This window comes from Saccostrea echinata, unplaced genomic scaffold (assembly GCF_033153115.1).
Source record: "Saccostrea echinata isolate AGI-Se365-2 ecotype Australia unplaced genomic scaffold, CSIRO_AGI_Sech_v1 ptg000013l, whole genome shotgun sequence".
Taxonomy (NCBI): Eukaryota; Metazoa; Mollusca; class Bivalvia; order Ostreida; family Ostreidae; genus Saccostrea; species Saccostrea echinata.
The window spans coordinates 3,127,179-3,153,306 of NW_026889762.1; the positions used below are offsets into that span (position 1 = coordinate 3,127,179).

General features: G+C 31.2%; 1 protein-coding gene across 1 annotated transcript in view; it reads left to right on the forward strand.

Moving 5' to 3' along the window:
- The first annotated feature begins 724 nt into the window (after positions 1-724).
- Positions 725-26,128, forward strand: part of LOC133186331 (uncharacterized) — a 34,131-nt gene continuing 8,727 nt past the window's right edge. Inside the window, exon 1 of the mRNA XM_061321583.1 lies at positions 725-801. Within this exon, the coding sequence (XP_061177567.1) occupies positions 800-801 (2 nt within the window). The 5' untranslated portion in view covers positions 725-799. The remainder of the gene's footprint in view (positions 802-26,128) is intronic.

A 26,128-nucleotide genomic window follows, 5' to 3' on the forward strand; every position in this document is an offset into this window, starting at 1 on the left:
CTGATGTTAAAAGAATCCAAATATGAACTTTCCTTGATGTTCATTTCAAAAAAAAAAAAACTGTTTAAAAGTTTCATAAGGGACAGAATAAAATTTTTGTGCAAATATGATGAAGACCTATCTGTTTAGTTGCATAAGACAGTAGTCAATCAAGGGAGACAGCGTGTACAAAAGTTTATTGTAATAAGGATGTCCATGACTACGCTTATGTCTCCGTTTATTGTTGAAAAGTTTTATCATATTCATTTTGCTACACTGTGAACTGGAAAGATTCCTATGTAAGGTATTTAGTTTTCACTAAATACAGATTATTCTTTCAGTCAATGTGGGACCACTTTGGGTAAATGTAAAGAAATGCACACATCAACATGTTTGTTTCAATGTACAATATATATTTTGGAGGTGCTAGGATTCGATGGTTTATGCATTCCAAAAAAAAGACACTGCAAATGCTTCAAAATATTAAAAACGACATTTTTTTTAAAATGTATTCCATGGTTAAATCTGCTATTTCTACCAGTCGCTTCCACTTTTGTCAGCATACACTACCATTACTCTTTAACCATGTGACTATTCAGTAAAATAAAATTTCTTCCTCCTCCCGAACAGTAAACAAAGACAAAAGCAAGGAGTACATATCGGTAGGATAAATAAATTATAATCAATTCTGAGAAGAGGCTAAATATTCATATTCAAGGTAATTTAATTTTTTCTCATTTTTTTTTATAGTGCAGTCTATGGTCAAGGACTTCAAATTTTCTGAGGCCTAGGAGTGTACCGAATGTAATCACAGTGTTCAATGTAAGTATACTATTAAATGTTGTATTAAAGCTGTATATAGATATATTTTTAGATGAATATATTAGATTGAATACATTGTTGCAAAATGCTCGATAAAATGTGGGAGTTTTAGAATTCTATAAGATTTTTTGTATATCTCAAATAACATCATCTTATTTAGAAATATATGTTTTAATCACACTTTTGTCCCAATTAACGAAAAAAATAAATAAAATGACAACTTCATGCATAATGCATGTCTTACATTTACATTTTATCACGAGAATCTCGTCTAAAATAAAGCTTTCTATAAAACATTAAAAAATAACTTATTTCATTTCCTATTTAAGTTATGATAGTTTCTTTTAAAAAGTTTCTTTGAATGGATTTTTTTTTCAACCTTCTGATATCATAAATGACGTCGTAAAAAACTTAAATTTTATTGTGCTAAAGATATGCAGCTATAATATGAATGTGAAATAACTATCTTTTATATGATGAATCAAAAGAGTATCTAAATTATATTTTAAAAAAAAAATCATTAAAACACATTGACAACAGAGCAAGAACTGAAACAATTTTTGTTGCAAAAGTGATCTTTTTTTTCTGATACCGTATTTAACCCTTCATATAACAAAGAAAAGATTTATTATGCATTTTGAGAAAGAAAAAAAATCTTTTGAAGCATACTTTCCCAATAGAACAGTTAAATAAAATTGCAAATGAATATACCTGAAACAAGTTGCATTAATTTTTATATGAATTGATTAAACTTTATTAAAAAAAAAATAATCGTTACATTTCTTTGCCAATTTGTAACGGGGAAAAATATTGTGAAAAATCGTGTATATTTGAAAGATCAATGTTTTACTATTATATCTGTAAAAATTTCAAAATCACAAGTAATGTTTAATAATTATCTATTCGAGACACCAAGCGATTTTTATTTATTTATTTATTTATCCTGATAATATAAAGGTGCATTAGACGAAAAAAAATATGGAGGCATAATAAATGTTATCAATGTAAATGAATAAAATTTGATCAGTTGGCAAATAGTCTATAACCATATCAAGGTAATGTTCTTCAGTGTAATGAGTGTTTTTACAACAAGTCACGAGTAACTTTTTCATAGCACTCATATATCTAAAGTGCTGTTTGATGATAACATCACATGCATTCAAGTGCACCCGCCACGAGTAAGTGACCCAAATATTGGTGACGGCGTCACTACATACGGAAAAGTGGCTGCACGTGATTTTTATGCGTTTTCCTTTTTGCGTGAAATTTATGCAAAAATCATTTTAAAAAGACCCATATTAAATTTTATGTGAATGTCATTACGCATTTTTTATGTGAAATACATGCGATTTTCATGTGAACATAATTTTGCATGATATACATGCGAATTCAAATTTGACAGTATTTTATGTGAAAAATCGTGAGATATTCATATAGAAATGTTGCAATCTTCATATACATGAGAAAAAGAACATCTAAATATTTTTAGAGGTGTTGGAAACTGTGACATTGAGTAATATATTATATTAGAAAAAAATATTAACAATTATTAGTCTCTTATGATCTCAGTATCGTATTGCTTGGAAACCCCTTATGAATCCATCAATTGTCTTTAGTAACGTCTGTGTTTAAAGGTATTGCTCAATCTTTTGTCCTGACATGCAAAGAAATTTAATCCAAACAATATGACTACCCAGTATTCATACTGATTTCTTTTTTTTTAAGTCAAGGGGACTAACTCAACGAATGAGACATCACTATGTACAATAAATCCTATGATATCACTTGAAAGGTACATGTTTTGTGGTTGGTCGTATAGTATAAAACCTGAAACAAAGACAGGATCCAAATTTACTCTAAAAAACTTCGTAGCCGAATGAATATAAACAAGAATCTACACTATTCACACAAATATGACGAAAAAACCTAAAAGCACAAACATATTCACCACAGGTTCAAGGGACTAGAGGACATTCATTCAAAAGAAAACACTGAAACAAGCCACAGGAGGCTATCATACTCGACTCTTCTTGTAACAGGAAGTGCAAGTAGAACGTAGCTAAAAATACGAGGGCTGTTTAATGAATTATGCGAAAGGACAAATAAAAATAACGAAACTATGTTAAACAGATTCTTAGTATTTTCAATCGCTCAAACTATTCTCCATTACACGTACACTTTACACATGTCTTCAGTTTTTGTACTCATGACCAGAAAACTTAAAACTTACTCATCTTTAGGGATGTCCCAAAGGCACTGATAAATAGCACTTCCAATGACATACAGTTTCTCTTTGATTGTTTTCATGCGTTTTCTGGAATAAATAGATCTCAAAATGACTGAGATCTAGCGAATATGGGGGGAGGGGGGAGCTCCGTAAACTTTCCTTTCTTCAAAATTTCATTTTTTTTTTTTTTTTTTTTTTTTTTTTTTTTTTTTTGAGGATGGGGGGTATGCTATTTGCAGCAGCGTTGTCGGGTACAGGAAAGGTATTCTATTGTCTGTATTTGGACTTCCTTTTTCGTGTTGAAACCAGAACTTTGATATCTATCTGGGGAGGAGGGGATAAATTTTATGAAACCAAATGTAGGTTCAAGAATGGAATTCCATACGTCACATGTTACGTCATCATGCGTCTTAGAAAGCAGTCAAGAGAGCAATCGGAACTCCTCGCATGCCTGGCGCACTCGTCAATGACAAATTTCATTTTTTTTTATTATTGAGTGACGAGACATACAAGGAGTTCCGATTGGACAATAGTGAGAGCAGGTAACAGAGCAGAGAATTTTCATTGTTGTCTGCAAGTATGTTTTTATATTTTTATCATTTACTTAATACCAGATGGATATAATGTAAATTTTCGGCAATGTATGCGACCTAGTAAATAAACATGTTGAAATAAGATGGACCTGGCACAGGCGCTTGTTTTCATTGTGAACTATCAAACTATTTTAAACAAGCGCCTACTGGCTGGGTTTAGTATAATATGAATTGTAGAGTTATAAATTATGACATCTTTATTAGTCAATCATTTTTTTCTTGAAATAGGTATATTTGAGGGTGGACTTGGGAAAGGAAGGTTTCTTCTATTCTTTCATCTGCTTTAATCTCTACTATTTTGAGTCTCTTCTTTCTTTTTTTGACTATTCCTCTCCCTCAATCTTCATTTTCCTCACTTTAATGTGTATTATTGGACAAGAATAGCTTGCTTAGTGTAAAAAATTGATTGAATATTTGTTAATGTAGTTGTCAATATTTTATTCTTGCCACCTTTTATTGTATTGAAAAGGCTTGTCTGTGCCAAAAGTTATCTTTCCTGTTAGATCAACTGTTGCATTTTGTATATATCAATTTATCCAATCTAGAACTAAACTTAGTGGAAATACAACTTAACCCATCTCCTGCTCTTTTTCTTGAATTCAATTAAAAAGAAATTTTAGTCCGTTATATATCATATAATATTTAAAAGCCCCCCGAAAAAATTAGATAACGATAAATTTGGTTTTATTATTTGCATATTCCTATTTGAGTATGTTACTTCATGGCAAATTTTTATCGAGTGATGCATTCAATGATCCACGTAAATTTGGTCAGGGCTAGTGAAGTTGAGGTCAGGTCTAATAGTATTTCCAGGTACTAGTCCGACTGGTCTAGTATCTTTAAAGGTTAATGTTGAGCCCTGATATTGTACAGTCCACTAAATGTGCATCCATGTACCATTAACAATTATAGATTAAAAATTAAAAAGTGAATTGAACCATATTTTTTGTGATCTTTTTGAAATCAGGGCAGAGTTTTGTTTGTACTGTGATAAATGCAGACTGTTTCAAAAATTTACTTTGCTAATTCCATGCTTAGGCAGCTTCAGTCCTGAAGCAATCCAAATTAAAGATGAGAATAATATTCTAATGTCAAAAACATTAATATAAATCAAATCGTTATCAAATACTATCATAATGGGTTTTTTTGAAATTTCTTCAAAGATGACAGCCATGGGCCAAACAAGGGACATAACTCTTTAAAAAGGTGGATTCATTTATATATTCCACTTTAAACATTTTTAATTAAAGAGGCTTAGACACAGCTGCATTGTTCATATTTTAGATTTATTTGGTTATTCCAAAAATATAAGACCCGTTAAATGAATTGAACATACATCAATAATCTTAGAATAAAATGACAATGACATTTTTCTTTACATCACGTCATATATCTGTTTTTGTAAACAGGTCATGAGTCCTGTTATTGTTGTTAACATTGTTGTTAACTTTAATTTTACCGGGTTTATTCAATCTGTTAAACTCTGCACGCATAATTGAGCACGGACTGACAATACTGGTGAACTTTCCTTGCTTTCTCACATTTCTACTCTGAATTTTTTAAATAGAGTTTTAATTTTTTTTAATACACAACAAAAATTATACTTTTCCTTATTACCAAGGATAATGTTTACTTTGTGAAGAGCAGTATCAAATGCGTCAAAAATCTATACTTTTAACAATTTTTAGATAAAACAAGTTTCTGAACACAATTTTATTATATTTCCGTGTGAAATGCTCTAGCAAACATAAAAGGCATTATAATATGCAGATAATGGTCCTCCATTATACCCAATGATAGTGTCTCAAAGATTATGCATGGATATACGTACATGTATAAAAGATTTTTTTTTAATCTTCAAAAGAAGCACAATAGAACCATTTATATTCCCATGTTGTGTGAATGTAATCTTTAGTTCTACTGGTGAGAGACCAAAAGAGCTTATACGACAGTGAGGTGTCTGTTGTCCGTCCGCCTGTCTGTCTGCTGTCTAGCTGTTTGTCTATCTCTACCCATCTGTAAACAATTTTTCAAAGCGTTACTACTTCTACAGTTTCGGTCTGATTTCAATAGAGCTTGGCACTCCAGTAGATCGCCCTAAGATACCTAATTTTGTATATCTTTTATTTTCATTTTGATAAGTGATGTTTCCATGATTACTAAAAATAGAAATCTCTTTGAAGTCCTTTTAAAAAAGTTATATCTCCTACAGTTTTGGTTTAAATTCAATGTAACTTAATACAAAAGTAGTTTGCACTAAACTACATAATTTTATCAATCGGTTTTCTATTTTTGGATGAACTGTTTTGCCATGGTTACTTAAAATAGAAATCTCTGTGAAATTCTTTCAAAACACTATTCCTCCTACAGTTTTAGTCTACTTTCAATATCACCTGGTACGCGAGTAGATTGCACTAAGCTACATAATTCTGTTAATCGGTTTTTGATTTCGAAAAATTGGTATGACCATGGCTACTTAAAATAGAAATATCTCTGAAAAACTTTCAAAATGCCACTTCTCTTAAAGTTTTAATCTTTTTTTTTTTTTAGTCTTTTTTTTAGTTTTTTTTTTTTTCAATGTAACTTATCTCACAAGTAAATTACACTGAGATACACAATTTTACAATTTTTTTTATTTGAGAAGAGTTACCATGGTTACTAAAAATAGAAATTTCTTTGAAAGAAAACATTCAAACATAACTCTTTCTCAAGGTTTTGGCATGATTTTAATATAGCTTGGCATGCAATAAAACTACATTGAGATACTTAACTGTCCTTATTGTTTTTTTTTAAATCTAGTTGTAATGTTGCTATGGTTACTTATAGAAATTTCTGTAAGATTCTTTTTTAAAAAAGCTTATCTTTCTTCAGTTGTAGTCTGTTTACAATACATTTTGCCACATAAAGTGACTAAACCAAGGACCATTATTCTATTCATTACTGTTATAAAGTTTCAAGTCCAATTACTTTTTTTCTCTCCCTTTGTTTATGTACAAACCAGTGAAGTACAGTCTCGTAATAGACGTTTGGCTTTTGAGTTATGGACCCCGGGTTAAAGTTGGCTGAAAATTGGCTGAAATATTTTACCTAATGTGTGTATACATAAAAAAGAATTTCCTTTAGAATTTCCTTCTCTATAACTGCCAAAAAAAAAGAAATCTTTTGTGATGAGAACCTCAATAAAGAAGATAGAAAAAAAGACTTTTCTTTTTTAGTTTTCAATGTAGACATTTATGTCAAATTATCTTTATTCAGTCTGGGAGTCAAGAAAACAAGTTTGGATTCTTTCAAATTTAACTTTTTGTATAATCGTGCATACTTGTACCTTGATTAATTGACTGAATAAAGAAAACTTAGGTATTAAATAAATTATAATGAATGTTCAAGCAAAAATTAATTTGCAAGGAACACAAATCATGTTTTCAAGGATGAAGGATACAATACATGGACACTGAGCCTTGTGGCAATCATAGAAAATAAATTGATATGTTCTTCTGTGGTACAAAAATGCTTGTCTTCATTTGATGTTTATTTGAAATCTGTGATTTCTTTTCAATCGCTCCGTAATCGGGAGGTCGAGAGTTCGAATCTCGGCCGCGACTGACCTAAGTCGATAAAAAATCAGTAGCAACTGTTCCTTCTACATGTGATCGGCACTTTGAAGTGAAATTGCGGGTCCTTCGGATGAGACTTTAATACCAAGGTCCCGTGTCACGGCAGGCGTTGGCAAGATAAAGATCCCTCACTGCTCAATGGTCCTGAGTGCCCGAGTAAAGGTCAAAATTTGAAGCCCTTCACCGGTATATGATGACGTCCTTATATGAGTGAAAAATTCTCGAATGGGACGTAAAACAACATACAATCACTCAATCAATCATATGAATATCATGGGAGTTTCTTTTCGCGTGAAATTCGTGTGAATTATATGTGAAAATTGTATGATAGCTTGTTTGTTGTTTTTCGTCTCCTTCTCGTGCGAAGAATTCACATGATATTTGTTTGAGAATTTTATATGAAGTTGATGCGAGCCACTTTTGTCTGTGTACCCAATTTCAGTCACTACTGACCTATATCATATAGATTAGCCAACTTGACTATCACAAGCTTCGAGGAAGTAAGCTGTTCGAAATCATGTATTTAGTTGTCATGTGTTGATAAGATTTCTGTTAAGAATTAGAATTTCTAAAAATCAATTTAATTCTCTACATACAGCAAACGATAAAAAAAATCAATGTTCTTATGTCAATTCTCTGAAAAATTGAAGTTCAAAGATTATATCAGTTCTATTCAATACTTTTGGCACGTCAGTCATATGAGTTTTTCAAATGAGAGTGCTTGAATTAGGCAATATACTCTGTGAGCTTCACAAGCCATAAATGAACGCCCGATCTTCTCTTTGTAAAGCCAAACTTAAGATTCTCTCTGCTTAAAATAGAAGACATGAAAAGGTTGATGCCTACTCTCATTCCTGCCCAGTATATTCAAAGTACTTGGCAGTTTTTAGAAATTGATAATTAATTAATAAGCCAAAGTAATAACAAAAAACCTGGGACACTTGAATGGGCTTATCAATATTTAGTCATTGTGTTAACCAAGCACTATAAAAATGTTTCATATTGGGGATTACTATTTCTGATTTAAATTTAAACACCAAAATCCGTCCGTTCTAAATATTGGTAGCTTTTTTGAAATCGTTTTCCTTCTTTTGGTCTATTAGTGCAGATCTGTTCTCCATACTGTCGGCATGTGCTGTTTTATCGATATATTGCGTGTCTCTGAATAAATTTAAACAAAACCATGATTATATAATTAGTTCCAATTCTCACAAAAGAGCAAAAAAAAAATCACAAAAGCAACGAATTATGTTTTGAATAAAATCATTATTTTTTTTTTCGTCTTCTTGCATGAAATATGAAAATAATGAACGGTTGTCAATCTCAAAAGTCAATTCAAACAATACAAATCAGGAGCAGAGCAAATACAGACCTCTAAAACATCAGAGATGTGATCATGTGCAATGGAGGAGTGAACATCTACTGACCGGTCAAATCCGCTGTGTGCTCCTTGTCATGATCGGGAAAAAATGGGAAACTCTGAAGACACTTCGCTGTGTAAATAATGGCCTAATAATAAGTATAAAAAAAAACTTAAGTCAGCATTTGATTTAATGGTAGATTGCATTTACTGACAAGGTCTGTGTATCGACCAAAGCACTTGCAAAATGAAAAATATTGAAATAAGCTGTCTTCTATCAGCAAGAAAAACCTAACCTTGACTGGATCTAACCCTCGCCCCAAAATAATTTTGTAGACAACCATCGGGTGATTCGCAACACTCCTTCACCCCACCCATAATAGACTTTTGGAATTCGTTTTTTTTTTTTTAATTTTGGCATACATTTCTTTAAAAAATCTATCTCTGGACACCTTGAAAATAAATTTTCTATCCTCATCAGGACATTGAAATAGAAAAAAAATGAGATAAAAAAAATTGCTACGCCCGCCCTTACTCAGAAACAAAAGATCTTCCTCTAAGTGGTATTAACAAAATTTGATAACATGATACCGAGTTCATATTCATAAAATTTGTTACCGGACAAGTCGACATAAAGATCTAATATGTTGACATAAATAACAGACAAGATTGTGTATACATAGAAGTCGAAAAATTATAAAATAGTTGCATCATTATTTCGTAAGTTCTATGGTCGATACAATGACCTTGTCAGCAAATACAATTTATCATCGAGTCAAATGCTCACTGACGTTTTTCATACTAATTGTTAGGCCATTATTTACACATTGAATTGTCGACGGATTTTTCCGTTATTTCCCGATCATGACAAGGAGCACACGTCGGGTGTGACCGGTCGGCAGGGAATGCTCACTCCTCCATGGCACCTGATCCCACCTCTGATGTTCTGAAGGTCCGTGTTTGCTCTGCTCCTATTATTAAATGGACTTTTGAGATTGAATACTGTGCGTTATCTCTATATATTTCATTGCAAAGACATGCTGCCATAAATTTTGGGGAAAAATCCACCACACAAAATTGTCCTAGGTTTACATTTAGTAAACAGTAAATCATAGTAGAAGTACGATAAAGAGGTCTTGTATAGACCATCATTCTTGTAGTCACTTTTGTAGTTGATATTTTATATCTTTTTTTATTATTATTATAATACGAAAAATTATAAAGCACTAAATATAATTCTAGAATTACTCTTAAGTGCTGCGCGGTAAAACAGAGATATAATAAAGATAACTTACGGAATAATGAATAACTAAATTAACTTTACTAATATTAAATGCTGTGTAATTAATAAAGTAATGCCATAAGTAAGGGTGTCCTGGACAACCGTCCTAAGCCTCAAAAAAGAAAACAAGTTATATCGTACGCAGATCAAGAACGTAAATCTATATTCGGGAAGATCTCAAACCTATTTTTATTATTCTTAAAAAATGAAAATTTGATATCTGAAATTTTAATAAATATTGCATCTAACTTCCAGTTTAAAGACAGTTCAACTCTGTAGCTTCAGTCAATATTCAACAGGGTCAATCCAAAGTGTTGAGTTCTTGAGTTCATCAGGGATTAGAAAAAATACCAAGCTATTGAAAAATGAACCTGGGTATAAATTTTACGACTTTGGTATCAATTTTCAATGGATGAAAGACACCAGTGGTTCAATACATGTATTCAACGTTGAAAAATGAACCCCGGGTCAGGTTTCAAACAGGATTAATTTTCTACGCTACACCAGTCTGTCACCTTCCGAAAGAAAAAAAAATAGGTTAGTTATATTACTGAATCGTATTAATCAGATTATGACTTTTAAATACCAAAGGTGAATCAAGATGTTGCAAATTAAATTATGTTTTTTATTTTTGTTTTTGTTTTTGTCGTGCTGGGTTACTTGACAAGCAAATGGGTGAAAGAGAGTCAACGAATCGAAATTTATTTAGAAAAAAGCTTAGGAAAATGTGGCAAACTCCTATTACTTTAGGAATGATTCCAAATGGATTTCCTATCACGTGGGAAAATTGCATTTCTTCGTTATTTTTAGAAAGGGGGTGAACAAATCATAGGACATGACCAATAAAATAGGTAGTAATATATTATATTTCAGAGTGTAAGTAAATTATAGGACACGACCAATAAAAATAAAAATATTTTATATGTCTGAATTCCAGTGGCAAAATTGCAAGTCTGAAGTCCTTATGTACATTAAAAATATTCGCTTGCGGTACTGATGCAGCAATTTTCAAATATTTGTAGAAGAACCTAGCAATGAAAGACAAATTTGAAAAAAAAAAAATTATGAACATCGCACCGACGGTGAACTGCGTTAGAAAATTAGGTTGGCTCGTGAGAAAGGCAAGCAAGGGGTCATACTGATTTACTGAGACATCGTTAAAATAGTTCGTTATTTTTTTTTTTTTAATTGCAAAGATTTATTTAATTACCCTTAAGAAAGAAAAACAATTAATCTAAACAATTTATTGAGAACGGTAGTTTCTTTTGTGATTTTTTTAATTGTCAGTACAAGTAAAGAATATATTTTCACCCACTTGCATTTCAACGTGAATTCAGTATCAGTCAAATTACAATTTACAAATTAAAGAGCGATATTTTACCTCTCATTCGTTGACGTAATTAATGATTTAAATCTTTAAGTTGCAGTGCAATATCTGAAAACAACAACTTTCACAGAAACTTTTTAAAAATTTTTTTTGTCTAATAGTTAAAGATAATATTTTTTTAATTAATAAGATGTAATGAAAAAAGAAATGCACAATGGCGAAGGGTACATTTGAAATAGATGTAAACAAAGAACAATATTTTACCATCTGGGGGCATTTATGTGAATTGTAGCCCTTGAATGGCGTTAAAGATTGATTGATTGATTGTATGTTGTTTAACGTCCCTCTCGAGAATTTTTCACTCATATGGAGACGCCACCACTTGCCGGTGGAGAGCTGCAAATTTTGTCCTATACTCGGCACTTAAGGCCATTGAGCAGTGAGGGATCTTTTTCGTGCCAGCACCTACTGCGACACGGGACCTCGGTTTATACGGTCTCATCCGAAGGACCGGTCTCCACGTCCCACAGTGGGATTCGAACCCGCGACGTAAGGATCAACTCCTTACTTCGCGACTCTAGAGCAGACGCTCTAACCACTGCGCCACGCGGGCGACGAATGGCGTTAAAGAAAGAAACTAAATATATATATTTTAAACAGTTCATTTAGAAGAAATGTACATTTTACGTTTGATTTACTATAGAAAAATATTTTTCTCTTCTTTATTTTTCTCCATCAAAATATATAACGCAAAAAAGCGGATCGTATGAAAACCAAAACATATTTATTTCATAACACTACAAAGATATGCACTCGTACGGTATCGGTGTTAGCTATATGGGCATGTTTATTTATTGAAGATTAAGAAAGATTGAAATTTATGATATATCAAGTGAAATATATGGAGATAACGAACTGTATTCAAGATAAAAGTCAATTTAAAGAATACAAATCAGGAGCAGAGCAAACACGGACGTCCAAAACATCAGAGGTAAGATCAGGTGCCATGGATGAGAGAGGATCCCCCTACCGACCGGTCACACTAGCCGTGTGCACCTTGTCATGATTCCAAAATAACGGAAAAATCCGTAGACAATTCAGTGTGTAAATATTGGCCCAACAATTAGTATGAAAAATTTAATGATAGATTGCATTTGATTACAAGGTTATTTTATCGACCATACAACTTGCGAAATGATTTTTTTTTTTAAACGAAACTATTTATATAATTGTTTTATCAACTTTTTTTTGTCTAATATCTCCTTTTTTAATTTGCTCCGCAAGTCTAATATCGACGCAGTACAGTTAAGATGCCCAATGAATATATCGACGATTTTTGAGATAAAAAAATATACTGAAGTATTCTTAACTAGGATGGCGATTCTTTTTATAACTTAACTAATATAAGACAAATGTAATTATGGTTATTAACTATAATTATATTGAGGACGATTAGAATTTCTATTAGGAATTGTCACAAGATGTGGCAGTCACGTGATTTTAGGTTGTAAATTTGCATTTTTGAGGTCAATGATTAATTTTAGTTGTGCAAGGGCATGACCAAGTTAAAACTCAAAGTTAAGTTTATAAATATTTTCAACACCATTTGTAGTTTGTGAAAAATGCTGCGATCCTATACAGATTTTACTATTTCATTGTTAAACTTATATTTCTATGGTTGCACGCTGAATTCTTTGCTGGTCAACTGCATTAAATATAGAATTAATTAATTAATATTCAAGATTTCACCAGGATCACAAAACTTTATAAATAGCATAATTTCTCTAGAGGTAATGTGTAAAAGCTTATAATGACCCATTGAGTGTATACTTTTGCACTAGAACGATTTATCAAGACCCTTACATTACCCTCCGATGTACCTGTATACAAATATACGACAGTATCAGTAACTACGGAAAATATATTCATAAAATCATAAAAAAAAGACATGGCATTCAAGTTAATGGCCCCTTAAATATCTGCAAATAGTACTTTATTTATAAATATATTTTTCCTTGTGAAAATGATACGCCTCTCGCTGCATAGTAATTGCGTCAAATTTTATGAAATGACGTCACAGCGACAATTGTAGTCCGATCTGTGACTTTTTTACACCTTGCTATGAAGGATTTAACTAACTACAAAACAGCATAGTAAAGTAAGTTTTAATGTACCTGTAGCTTAATTCTTTTGTAAAGTTAAAAATTGCAAATCATTTCACTTTGTAGCATTTTCAAAAATTGCTAGATTTGTGTGATGTCATAGTTAACATTTTCTGTATAAATTACCCCGTTTCCTTTTTGTAGCCTTAAATGTGTTATGGAGCTGTAATATTAATAAAATTTTATGTTTCATAAAATGTTTTATATGCAAGCTTTTTACATTGTTAATGTCAAGTCAATTAAATTTTTCTAGTTATCATTAGTATGCTGTATTAAGGTCGGGTTCAACTTTAATTGGGATCGAGTTCCCAATATTTAAATCCGGTGGAAACACGAGGTATGGTAATTTTAACCACCACCTCCCTTCCTCTCCCATGTATAATTATGTTAGTGGGAAATGTTTGTAATTGAGAAACTTTTGTTTTAACTATCCTTACCATATAGATTTAATGCACTTATTCTTCATGTAAATTGTGTTTTCTCTCTGGGATTCACAATATATTTGAACTTCTTTTTAAATTATTCCTGTTAGTAACATACAAGTGGCGCCTCTTTTTGTACGCCACCTTCTTGTTGCACAAACTTTGTAATCAGTTTATATAACAATAGCTGGGATAAGCACTAAGTTGCAAAGTAACATATCTAGATTGATATTATTCATCATTTGACCTTATCCCAGCTTTTAATGTACATTATTGTAATTGTATATTATACATGCTTTTGTTTCACTTCTCGTCATTTATCTTGGCAATAAATGACATATTCACTCAGCTTAAGTTTTTCTGTTTTCCTTAAGTGGTTTAAGCAACAAGAACAAGCTTCAGAAAAGGCATTGAACTTTACTAAAGTGTGTTATTTGTTTAATGAAAAAGTTGTGAATATAAATATGTGTTATATATACTTAATAAAATAACACTTAAGTGGTGTTTATCAAATGTGGATATTTGGTATAAAAAATACCTTGTCTGAAAGAACTTAGACAGAAAGAAGACGAGATATTAAATTCAAGACTATTTGACATCCTAAGAAATGCTTAATCAATAAAAAACAAATTTGGAAATTTTAATAACTTGTGGCTGGTCATCCACAAATTCATGTTTCTAAAGTTAACAAATCTGATTTTTTTTTTAATTGCTGAGCTGGTCTCATTAAATTGTGCAATGAAAATAGCGTCTTCCGCGATTAATGTTTCCTCTTGAGTTTTTCTTAAAATATCTTTCATTGCAAGGTAGCTTTCTCAGAATTAGACCCATATCTTAAATGGCTACCTAGGGAGTACTCCTTTGGAAGACAATAAACATTTCTAGACAAATTGTTCAATTCCTTTAAAGTTCCGACAGAAGTTGTGAGATTTTTCTGCGATATTGCTTCAGATTTTTTGATATACGGGTTTCTCTCTGAGGACTTTATCCATAAAACGAAAAGAAAATGCCATTTGCCACATCTTTTGTAAGTTTTACGCTTCTATGCATCTGCCAGTAGTGAACAACTAGCTAACTCTTTCCATTTCTAAATCAGCTGTGGGTCGGACAGTTCGAGTGGTTACCTCCCTTTTCTACACTTTAACACTACATCTCATTCCCATTTTCCTCAAATCCGAATAAAATGAGAATTTAAATATCCCAGAAAAATATCAGTAGATATAGACACCACAAATTGTGATATTGGCAATGCTAGAAATTTCCGATACGATTTTATATTAAGTAACATCCTCTGTTATCTTGCATATTAAATGTCTGGAAAGGTAACTTTTTTTTTATGAAGAAACTTGCTAAAATAGCCATACTTAAATAGCAAGTTTTTGAAAAAATTATACATTAATGAGGAATTTGTCGTCTGATCTTTAAAAAAAAAGCAGACGACTCACTCACAGGAATAGAGAAGTTTAAATGTTAACCTTCGTGATTCAATTTCATTTAATCAATATATTTCTGGTTCCGCCGACCTGGGTGATTGCTTTCTGTCTATTCTACCTTAACTACATATGAATTTTGGACAGAATGTGTGTTTACAGAATGTTATTTGACAACATACATGACAGAGATGGTTGAAGTATTGATAGGAACAGGAATTTAAAATGACCATAAAAGGTGATTTTTTTATACTTTAGAAAATGGAAAAAAAATATATTTGCAGACTAATTAATAAACATTTTCTTTGTGCAGTGGAAATATTTCGTGTCTTTAAAACGAATTTAAAAATAAATGTCTTCAACAGCAGACAAAAACTTATGAAGGTAAGAATCATTTTACTTCCTTTCAATATATTTTTTTCCATTCGCGTTGATAATAAACTAGATAAATAGAACATGAAAAATAAATTAAGTCCACTGTTCAAATTTACAGAGAATATATTAAGTTATTTTGCTAAAAGTAAAGTATTCAAAATAATCATAATTAAGTCATTTATTTTTTTAATTAATGATATGAAATTTAAATCAATGACGCTTTATTTTGTAATTGAAATACGTTAACATTTTCTCTAAATAAGAGTCTTTCGAAATTGATACCAAATGTATGTGATCATGACGTAAAAAAAAAACCTTGAGCATTTTCCTTAAAAAAAAGGTGTATGATCAAAAACACTATTCCTTTCAAAAACGTTTAAATGAGTAAGAACACACTCTTAACTTAATATACTGAATGAATTAAACTTCGAAACAAAACATTTGACGTATTTATCCATTTTTCTTTAAAGAAAATTACGCCATGGTGAAAATTGCTTTTTTATAGTAAGTCTATCGGTGTTTATCGATATAGTAAGATTTTTTTAACTCTATGAATAATCAATGTTTACAGAAAAAAGTCTCCTAAAATAGTCAATACGTTTGACATTTGTGCGACGCAAATACTAAGATTATATGTCAAGGAAAGCAACAACTATACACATCAGTGAAACTTTCGAATTTACAAGGTAAAGATAAAAATAAATATGAATGATAGTCCGCAGTAAAATTTGATTTACTAAACGGAAAATATAAAATGATATTAACATGAGGAAAACTAGGATGACGCCACTTTGAAAAATATCGAACATAAAACCCAGTTCACCTAAAATAAACTACGAAGTCGCTTCTCTGCATAACACACTAGATTTTGACTTCCGTTTTTGATAAAACTTATGACGTGTTAACCTCCATGAGTCAATATCTTTCAAATGTGTATCCTATTGATATATTGCTTATCTTTCTTTTGAATGTATCTTCTATCTGCATGTTTCACTTGAAAAGAAAAATACAAGGTAGTTTCCTGCTTTGATAGATTCGGTCTTGTCTAGATTTTTCAATAAACCTTGGAAGTTTCAAAAGTTGAAGAGAGTCCTCTATCATAATTTAAATACTTGCTTGTGAAGGGAAAAATCGATGCTTTAAGAGGTCTTATTACGTATGGGAAGATAAATATTTTATTACCTTATGGGTTTATGACACATATTGCATATCATTGAATTCTTTAAAAATCGATTTCATTTTTTTTCCCAAAAAGTATTGTAGCGTTGATAAAACTTTGTTTTAAGAAAGGTAGTTAAAATGTTAATTGCCTCTCACAATCAAAACAGCAATGATCTTTTTAAAATCGATTTTTATTTACTGTACTCATTTTTGTAAGGTTGTAGCATTGCTATAATAGTCTCAAGAAAGTAAAAAATGAGAATGTATGTTTTACTCTACTATCGTTCTCCACTAAAGGCGCTATCATGATAGTGGTTATAAAGTTGGGTTTTATTTTGATAGCATTCATTATTTAAAGTGACGGCATAGAGTGTGGTACAAACTTATTTCATGATCGCAATCATTAATTATTCAAAAAAAATCTCATTATTTATATGTTAAGCTTTAAGCTCCATCAACCGTCTGATAAGAGACTGAATTAACCCTAACTGGGATATAATCAAAATTACACTCCGATAAAGGAAGAATGACGATTTATCCCAGTTGAGCATTCTATGCCAAAAACTCTTGACAGAAGTTAAAGTTAAAAAACTGAATACATGTTGACCCACTTTCTTTATAATAATTGTATCCAATTTTAATCCGGTAGAGCGCTCGTTCAGTGATCAGAAGGTCTTGGGTTCAAACCCCGGCCGCAACAGACCTAAAAATAGGTAGCAAGTTTGCATTCGTCAAACGCTTGCCACTTTGAAATGAAATGGAGAGACCTTAGAAACCGAGGCCCCTTGTCAGGAAATACATTAGCACGTTTATGGTGACGTCTCTATGAATTTGAATTATCATATCTATATTGGATCCCGAAACTTCATAAAAATCCTCACAAACAAAGATACCTAGCGGGTTCCAGCAAATGTTCAACCAAGCCTTTTTCTTTACTCCTCTCTAAGATATTAACAGTAGTGAAGGGGAAACTTCAAGAGTATTGTGCAACAATATATTCGAGAAGAGGTGTAAATCATATGTGGATACTTAAAAATTTCAAGGAACTTTTGGAAAATTCGAAATCACAAGATTTTACCAAAATCAACAGCTTAAAAACTTACGACTTTTCAACTTTATTCACAACCATTCCACACGGTAAATTAAACTCCAGGTTTTTTAATATCATTGACAGCTGCTTTTTCAATAAAAATGGAACTCGTAAATTTACTTACCTTATCATTGGTCATTTGCAGAATTATTTTCTTAAAAAAAAGACATTCTGATTGTACGCACAAGTACTCTGAAGTTGACATTAAAAAGATGCTTGAGTTTCTGATTGACAATATCTATGTGGTTTTTGGAGACCAGGTCTTCCAACAATCTATTGGAATTCTCATGGGTACCAATTGTTATTGTGGGTACCCACGTGATCAGAAGAAAACACTTGCTTCTACTCGACATTTAGATATATCGACGACGTATTTTCAATTAACAATGGTTATTTCCATTCTGATGTCGATACGATATATCCCAGTGAGCTTGAGATAAAAGTTACTACAGAGTGTGACACATCTTTTCATATTCGGATATTTTACTTGAAAAAGACGTTAATGGTAATTTAACAACCAAGCTTTATGATAAACGTGATGACTTTAACTTTTCAATCGTCAACTTCCCTTACTTATGCAGCAATATACCTTCATCACCTGCATACAGGGTTTATATCTCTCAGTTGATTCGATACGCAAGAGCTTGCTCTACGTATGTACAATTTCTAAAACGTGGTAAATTATTAAAAAACAAGTTGATGAGAGAAGAATATCAGCAGTCTCTCTTAAAGTCATCAATTCGTAAGTTCTATGGTCGATACAATGACCTTGTCAGCAAATACAATTTATCATTGAGTCAAATGCTGACTGACTTTTTACATACTAATCGTTAGGCCATTATTTACACACTGAATTGTCGACGGATTTTTCCCTTATTTCCCGATCATAACAAGGAGCACACGGCGGGTGTGACCGGTCGGCAGAGGATGCTCACTCCTCCATGGCACCTGATTCCTCCTCTGATGTTTTGGATGTTTGCTCTGCACCTATTTTGTATTGTTTAATGGACTTTTGAGCTTGAATAATGTTCGTTATCTCCATATATTTCACTCCATGTGAGTGAAAAATTTTGGAATAGGACGCAAAACAACATATAATCAATCAATCAAAATTAATCTCTGTCAAATAGCAAATCAAAGGTATGTATTGAACATTCATGATGTGATTTACGGATAACATTGAATTATTTTTCTAGATCCAAATTTTTCAAAAGAATCTAAATTAATAATGGAGCCCTTCGTTGAACGAAGCTTTATGTGAACCTTAGAATAGCTGGCATTTTCTAACATTTTAGTTTTTCTAACATTGTTACAAGATTAAATATTTGAAGGACCATTTCTATTCACATGATTGGTACAGTGTAATAGATTGAAATTTGATTTGCAAATACATCACTATAACGTTAATATGAAATAATTGTGAAAAATAAGGCGCCTTATCTCTCCGAGTCTTTAACAAAAAGTATGATCGGTAGATATCCTTCCCCTTTAAGTAAAGTAAAGGTTAAAAAACTTATAAGGAATTTAAGATTTTCAAAAATCATTCTTATTCACATGAACTTATCGAATTTGTAATTTAACGAAGTTATCAGGACACAAAAATAAAAATCAATCGGCTGTTCCTGGAATGTTTATTTACACATATTTTATTCGAAATTGGGATTATTTTTGTTATAGTTTCGCGAAAAAAAAAAATCACGGAAACTTTAAAAAACGGTTCGAAATGCATTGATATACAAATTTTACATAAACATTATAAGAAATAATTTTGAACACACGGAATTGTAGACAGAAGGGTAAGATCAGACATGGATTAATTTATTTTTTAAAAATTAAGTAAAGTTAATATATCTAGTCTCTGTAATATATTCTTAGGAAAGCATTCATTTAGCAAACAGGAATGTTATCTAGCATTCGACAGTTCCTTTAAAACCAGAATTTAAATGTTTTATTGATTTTTATTGATTTTTTTACGTGTATTTGAATACCTTGGTTGAGCGGGAGAATAGTTAGTTGCTTCGTTTGAGAAATCGATAAGATATTTGTATATAGTGTGTTCAATGACGTGGGTTTGCAAATTGCTCAGTGTAAAAAGAATAATTTACATGACAAAATTTTAATAAATAGGGTGCTGTCTCTTTATTGAATATTGCCAATCCTTCGTGTTGGCAACGTTTCAAGTCTTTGGGAGGATTTTAAAAGTACCCATACATCTCATCGTCATCAAATCAATTTCAAAATAGCTTTAATATTACATGCTTGAGATCTTTTATTTAAACGATAGAGATAATGTTTCAGTTAAGCATTTCTTTTCCAAAAATTAGTGAGGTACAGTACCGACCGGACACAACCTAACACCAGAGCGAACCCAAAGCGCACCCCGGGTTCGCTCGGGGTCCGCTGCGGGTCCGGTTTCAGAAAATTTGGGACCGCTCTGGGTGCGCTTTGGGTTCGCTCGGGGTTAGCTCTGGGTCCGCTAGAGCGAACCCGGCGTTCGCTTTCCGGGTTCGCTTTGCGCACTCATGCGTGAAGCGGACCCCACTTTAATCTTGCCGCCAGTAAGCCCCGCCTCTTGTATATTCCAAATACAGTAGTGAAATCTATCATTACTGTTTTTATGGCGATCGAAACATGTACATGTAAGTGACAATATGGAGAACGTTGATATAAATTTTCAAGAATTTCACCGTACATTCGACGTAGAACTATTACTTTTATTTTTCTTAACTTACAAGCTAAGTATATCTCGAAAGAAAAAAGAAGAAAAGGTGTTAAATTTATTTTCGATGTATCGGATGGAGTGAAATTGATAAAAGTATCTTAATAAAAAAAAAACCTTTCAAAGTCATTTGTTTACATTATTCGTGCGTTTTGAAATAATTTGGAACTTCCAATTGTAATTGCAATTCCTAAATCGTAATTTAAATTTTTGAAAGACAAACAACTGAATTATGATCTTATCGATGAAATAGCTGAGACATACTGTACAAGTATAATGCTAAGTTTTCATATTTAGCAGTTTACATTTAAGCTAGGTTGTCGTTCATTACATGTATATGTAGGTCGTGATAATCACTAAAAATTCTCATACAGTGTAACTTGAGTTTCGTTTTACAGATCATTTATAATTTACTTCCATGCTATAAATCATTGTTTTATAAGGCGAGTTTAACGGAAGACTTATAAAAAAAAAAACAACAATCAAAAAACCAAAACAAACAAACAAACAAAAACTAATAACTGGTCCACTGATAAGAATATATTATTTTTTAAAGTTGTTTTCAAATACATGTGAATGATCATTTGAATAGTTTGTGTTCCTTACTGGTTCATGACCCCCCCCCCCCCCGCCCACTACATATACATGTACATACTGGAGCGGCATGTTAAGAAACAAAATCCTAAATGTTTAAAAATAAATAAAAACAGGAAAGAAAACAAACAAAACAAGAAATCAACAATTGTAAACTCACATGATTAAGTAGATGAAATTAAGATGATAACGCCCGATGTTTGTTTTCTTCTTGTTTTATTTCGATGAGCCCCCCACTCCTCTCCGTACTCGAATTGTTTTCCATGGGCCGGTTGTAGCGATTTTAATTTCAAATAATATACAGTGTTCTCTCTCTCTCTTTCTCTCTCGTAAAGCTATTTTACTAATTTTCAGCATTCAGGTGGCAGCAAATTACATGAACATGTACTCCTCAACGTACCAAAGAACTATGACATTTCCAAATTCAAAAATCAAAAAAAAAAAAAATAAAGAAATAAAAAATAAGAATAATTATTGAATTTCTCATTGATAACTTGCCCAGACGAGGTACATGTAACTTAAGGGGCATCGAATGTAGGGGGAGTATATCTCAGGTATACCGTGACCATGGAGACAGTATACATCCAGCTAACAAGTGTCAATTAAAAAAAACCCACCGCATTTGCTCTTAGCACCCGCAATATCTTCGAAAAAGGTGGATGATTACCGACACGTGACGACCTTGGCTTCACTTTGAAACTATAATTATTAAAGTGTTAAAATGAAATAATTATGACAGTTACAGTTGTTCAAATACAGATACCTATGTAATGAAAAAATATATGTACGTTTTCGTATAAAGGTATCTTTGCAAGTTCAATTTACTAATGTTGGAATTACGTGTACTTTTCAAGCACAAGTACAAAACGTACCCGTCTAGTATTTTTTTATATCCATATAAGGTATTTCGAAAATTACATGTAGTACATGTAAGAGGTTCTTGAACATGTAAACCTGCATAATTATATATATCGACGCGAAGGAAAGTGATAAGTATTTTTGCGGTGGGTATTTTTTTTTTGTCGTCTGACTTGCAAGTAGTTACAAAATTTCAAAAACATACAACGTAAGGGCTACATGTACATGTAGGATGATTAGAATTGATAAAATAATCTTTCCCTATATACATGTATTTAAATCAAGCTATTTATTAAATTTTGGTAAAAGATTAATTTAAAAAAAAATGTCATAGAAGTTAACAAAATGAGATTTTTTTCCTCTAATTTACGTATTGACATAATGCACATTTATGCTGTACAATGTACATTTAATTTTTTTCATGATCAATTATTAAGATCGATAATTTCGATGGTGATCCATATAAATTAAAACGTGCATGTAGATTGAAATAATAAATAAAAATAATTAAATTAAAGCACGTACATAAATTAAAGCACGTTCTTATACTGTATCTTGAGATTCTATAGTTTATCAGAGACCAGTTTTTTTTTTTTTTTTTTTTTGTTTTTTTGTTTTTTTGTTTTTTTTTTTGTTTTTTTTTTTTTTTTTTTTTTTGTTTTGTTTTTTGTTTTTTTGTTTTTTGTTTTTTTTTTTAAGTAACAATCGTTATAACCATTATTATCTTCTTTTTTCTTTTATGAATTGAAGTACTTATTGTCTGATAAATTTACGCAATACATATTTATATATTAATGGATTTTAAGAATATAAAGAAAATAAATATGTAACTATACATGTAACATGCTACCTGGATAATAAAAATATATAATGTATTAATAGATTTTAAAAATAAAAAAATAATGAAAATAGATATGTAAATATTGCATATTGTCTGGAGAATTAAAATATATGAATGTAAAATCATGTTTAAAAATCATATTAATAATATTTTTATTATTCACACGCTTTGCTTGTACAATGTTTAGATTACAAACTGGCATGTTGACTGGTCGATGCGCTGATGGTCAATGCATTTTATCACTTATCCTGATTGTCAGACCTGTTCGGCATGTTGATTGGTCGACGCGCTGATGAGTTAATCGCTAATCCTGATTGACAGCTCTGTTACGCAACACCGAACGCGCGTTCGCTTTCTGGGACCGCTACTGAATTCGGGGTTCGCTTTCTGCGTTCGCTCTGGGTCCGCTCTGGGTTCGCTGCGGGTTCGCTACGGGTGCGCTCCGGGTTCGCTCCGGATCAGCACTAGCGGACCCCAAGCGAACCCGAAGCGAACCCAGAGAGCGAACCCGGGGTGCGCTCTGGGTTCGCTTTCTGTTAGGTTGTGTCTGGTCGGTACTGTATGTACCAAAAAGTACATGTTTAAGGCAAAATTCTCTACTAATTCACCCATTACAATCCCTTCTGAAATAGCAGATCAATAAGACTTTGTATTATTGTCAATAAAAAAGCTTTTGTTATTTTTGCCTCATTTTTTCAATATTTTTTTTCTATTTGCTCCGAGATGAATCTAGAAAAAAAAACACATGAAAGATAATTCATTCCTCAATTTCAATTTACAGATACATGTAATACATTAATTTATATTGCTTAAAGTAAACTTTCTTTTCAAGACAATCATAATTAATTCAATTTTTTTATTAATGATATGAAATTTAAATCATTGACCCTTTTTTATGCATGTGAAATATTTTGTCTTTGTACCAAATTTCTGTGATCATGTCACTTTAACTTTAAAAAAAAAATAAAAGAATAAGAACACGAATAATATCCCAAATAAATTACACATCAAAACCAAACATTCGAAGTGTTTATTTATTTTTTCTGTAAAGAAAATTATGTTTTGGTGAGAAAAATGTTGTTTTTTTTTTCTAATAAGTATATCGGTTTTTAGAAAAAAAAAATTAAGATCTTTGAATAATCAATATTTACATAAATAAGTTTGACGTTTGTGCGATGCAAATACTAAGATTATATGTCAAGAAAAACAACAACTATACACATCAATAAACATTTCAAACTTATACGATAAAGATAAATGAAATGAATGATAATCCACATTAAATAAAATTTAATTAAACGGAAAATGAAAATAACAATAATATGAATAAACCTAGGATGACGTCACTTAAAAATATCATAGATAAAGCCCAATTCCCCAAAAATAAACGAAAAAGTCGTTTCTCTGCATAAAACACACTCGATTCTGGGTTCCGATCTAGGTATAAAACTACTGATGTCTTTACCTCTATTAGTCAATATCATTTAGATGTTCATCTTATGGATTTATTGCCTATTTTTCTCTTTTCTTCAATATCTCCATTTCTTCCGATATTATACTAGATAAATAGGAAATGAAATATAAAATATTTTCCCAGTTTCACAGAGAAATCATTGAGTTATTTTGCTAAATGTAAACTCTTTAAGACAATCATGATTAATTATTGTTTTTAATTAATGATAAGAAATTTGAATTCATGACTCTTTTTTTATGTAAGTAAAATATTTCGCCTTTTCCCTTAAGTAAATGTCTTTTAAATATAATACTGAATGTGCGTGATCAGTGGTACATTTCAAAAGGAAAGATTTGAAATGTTTATTTATATTCATTAATGAAAATTACACTTTTGTGAGAAAATGCTTTTTTATGATAATTATTTCGATGCTTATCGATAAATTAAAAAATGATATATTAGCAAGAAGAAATATAGGATGACGAAACTTTAAAGAATATATCGACGATGAAGCCTAATTCACCTAATCAAAAACATAACAAACATAACAAACTAGATTCTGGGTTCCGACCTAGATAAAACTATTGACGTCTTTACTTTTATGAATAAATAACTTTTAAATGTTTAACTTATTGATTTATTGCCTTTATATAAATCTTCCTATGTAATCTATCTGCACGTAAATTTCTCTTGAAGAGAAGACTAGGTAGTCTCCTGCTTTAATTGATACGGCGCTGCATAGATGAAGTTATAGATTATTTAAAAAATCCTGGATAGTGTTTAGTGACAGAACAAAACAAAGTTTGTGAAAAGAGAGTTCTCTATCAAAATTCAAATGCATGTTTGAGAAAAAAAATCGATCCTTTAAATGGTCATTTTATGTATTGTAATATATATATATTATTATGTTAGGGGTTTATGACACATAGTGCATTTGATTATAGTTCTTCACAAATCGATTTCCATTTTACTAATAAAAAGTACTGCAGCGTCGATGTCACGTTAGTTTCAGAAAGGTAATCAAAATAATTGATAGGTTTCTAATTTTTAATCAACTTTTTTTTTTAAATGAAAACATAAATGTCTATGACATTGAATTGGTTGTGTCTCACGATCATAACATCAAATATCTCTTGAAAATATTTTTTTTTCTATTTTCATCGTCATATTTTACCCATGTAGCATTGTATAAAGCGTCTCAGGGAACTAGAAAAAATTTAAAAGTATTTGTTTTAAAAATACTATCGTTCTTCACTAAAGGCGTCACAGCAATAATGGTAGGGCGTTTTTCCTGTTCAATTAACCGTTTATCCGAACCATGGTGAATTCTGACTGATTACAATCCTTTTTAATGTTATTTTCTTAATGAGTAGCATAAAATTTCATATTTTAATCATCTAATACACATAAAGTTCCAGTTTGATAATATTTGCTCGGCAGTGATAGGGCTAATTCTTTTGATAAAAATATCCACTTCTTGTAAAGCAGCAAAAACAGAAAAAATCTATGTTTAAGGCTATATGACTATCTATATACATGTCATATAATAGAATAAGTTTTTGACAGTCAATTAATTGTGTATCATGCTAATGTGTAAAAGAAAAGCAAGGATTTATCAATAACAGGATTAACTTTCAGTTTCATTTGAAAGTGAGTTATATATTTGGTAATAATATTTACATCTCTTACATGTGTGTAATGAAGTATGAAATATGGAGATAACGAACAGATTTCAAGCTCAAAGTCCGTTTAAGCAACACAAATCTGGAGCAGAGCAAACAGGCACCTCCATAAACATTATAGGCGAGATCACGTGCCA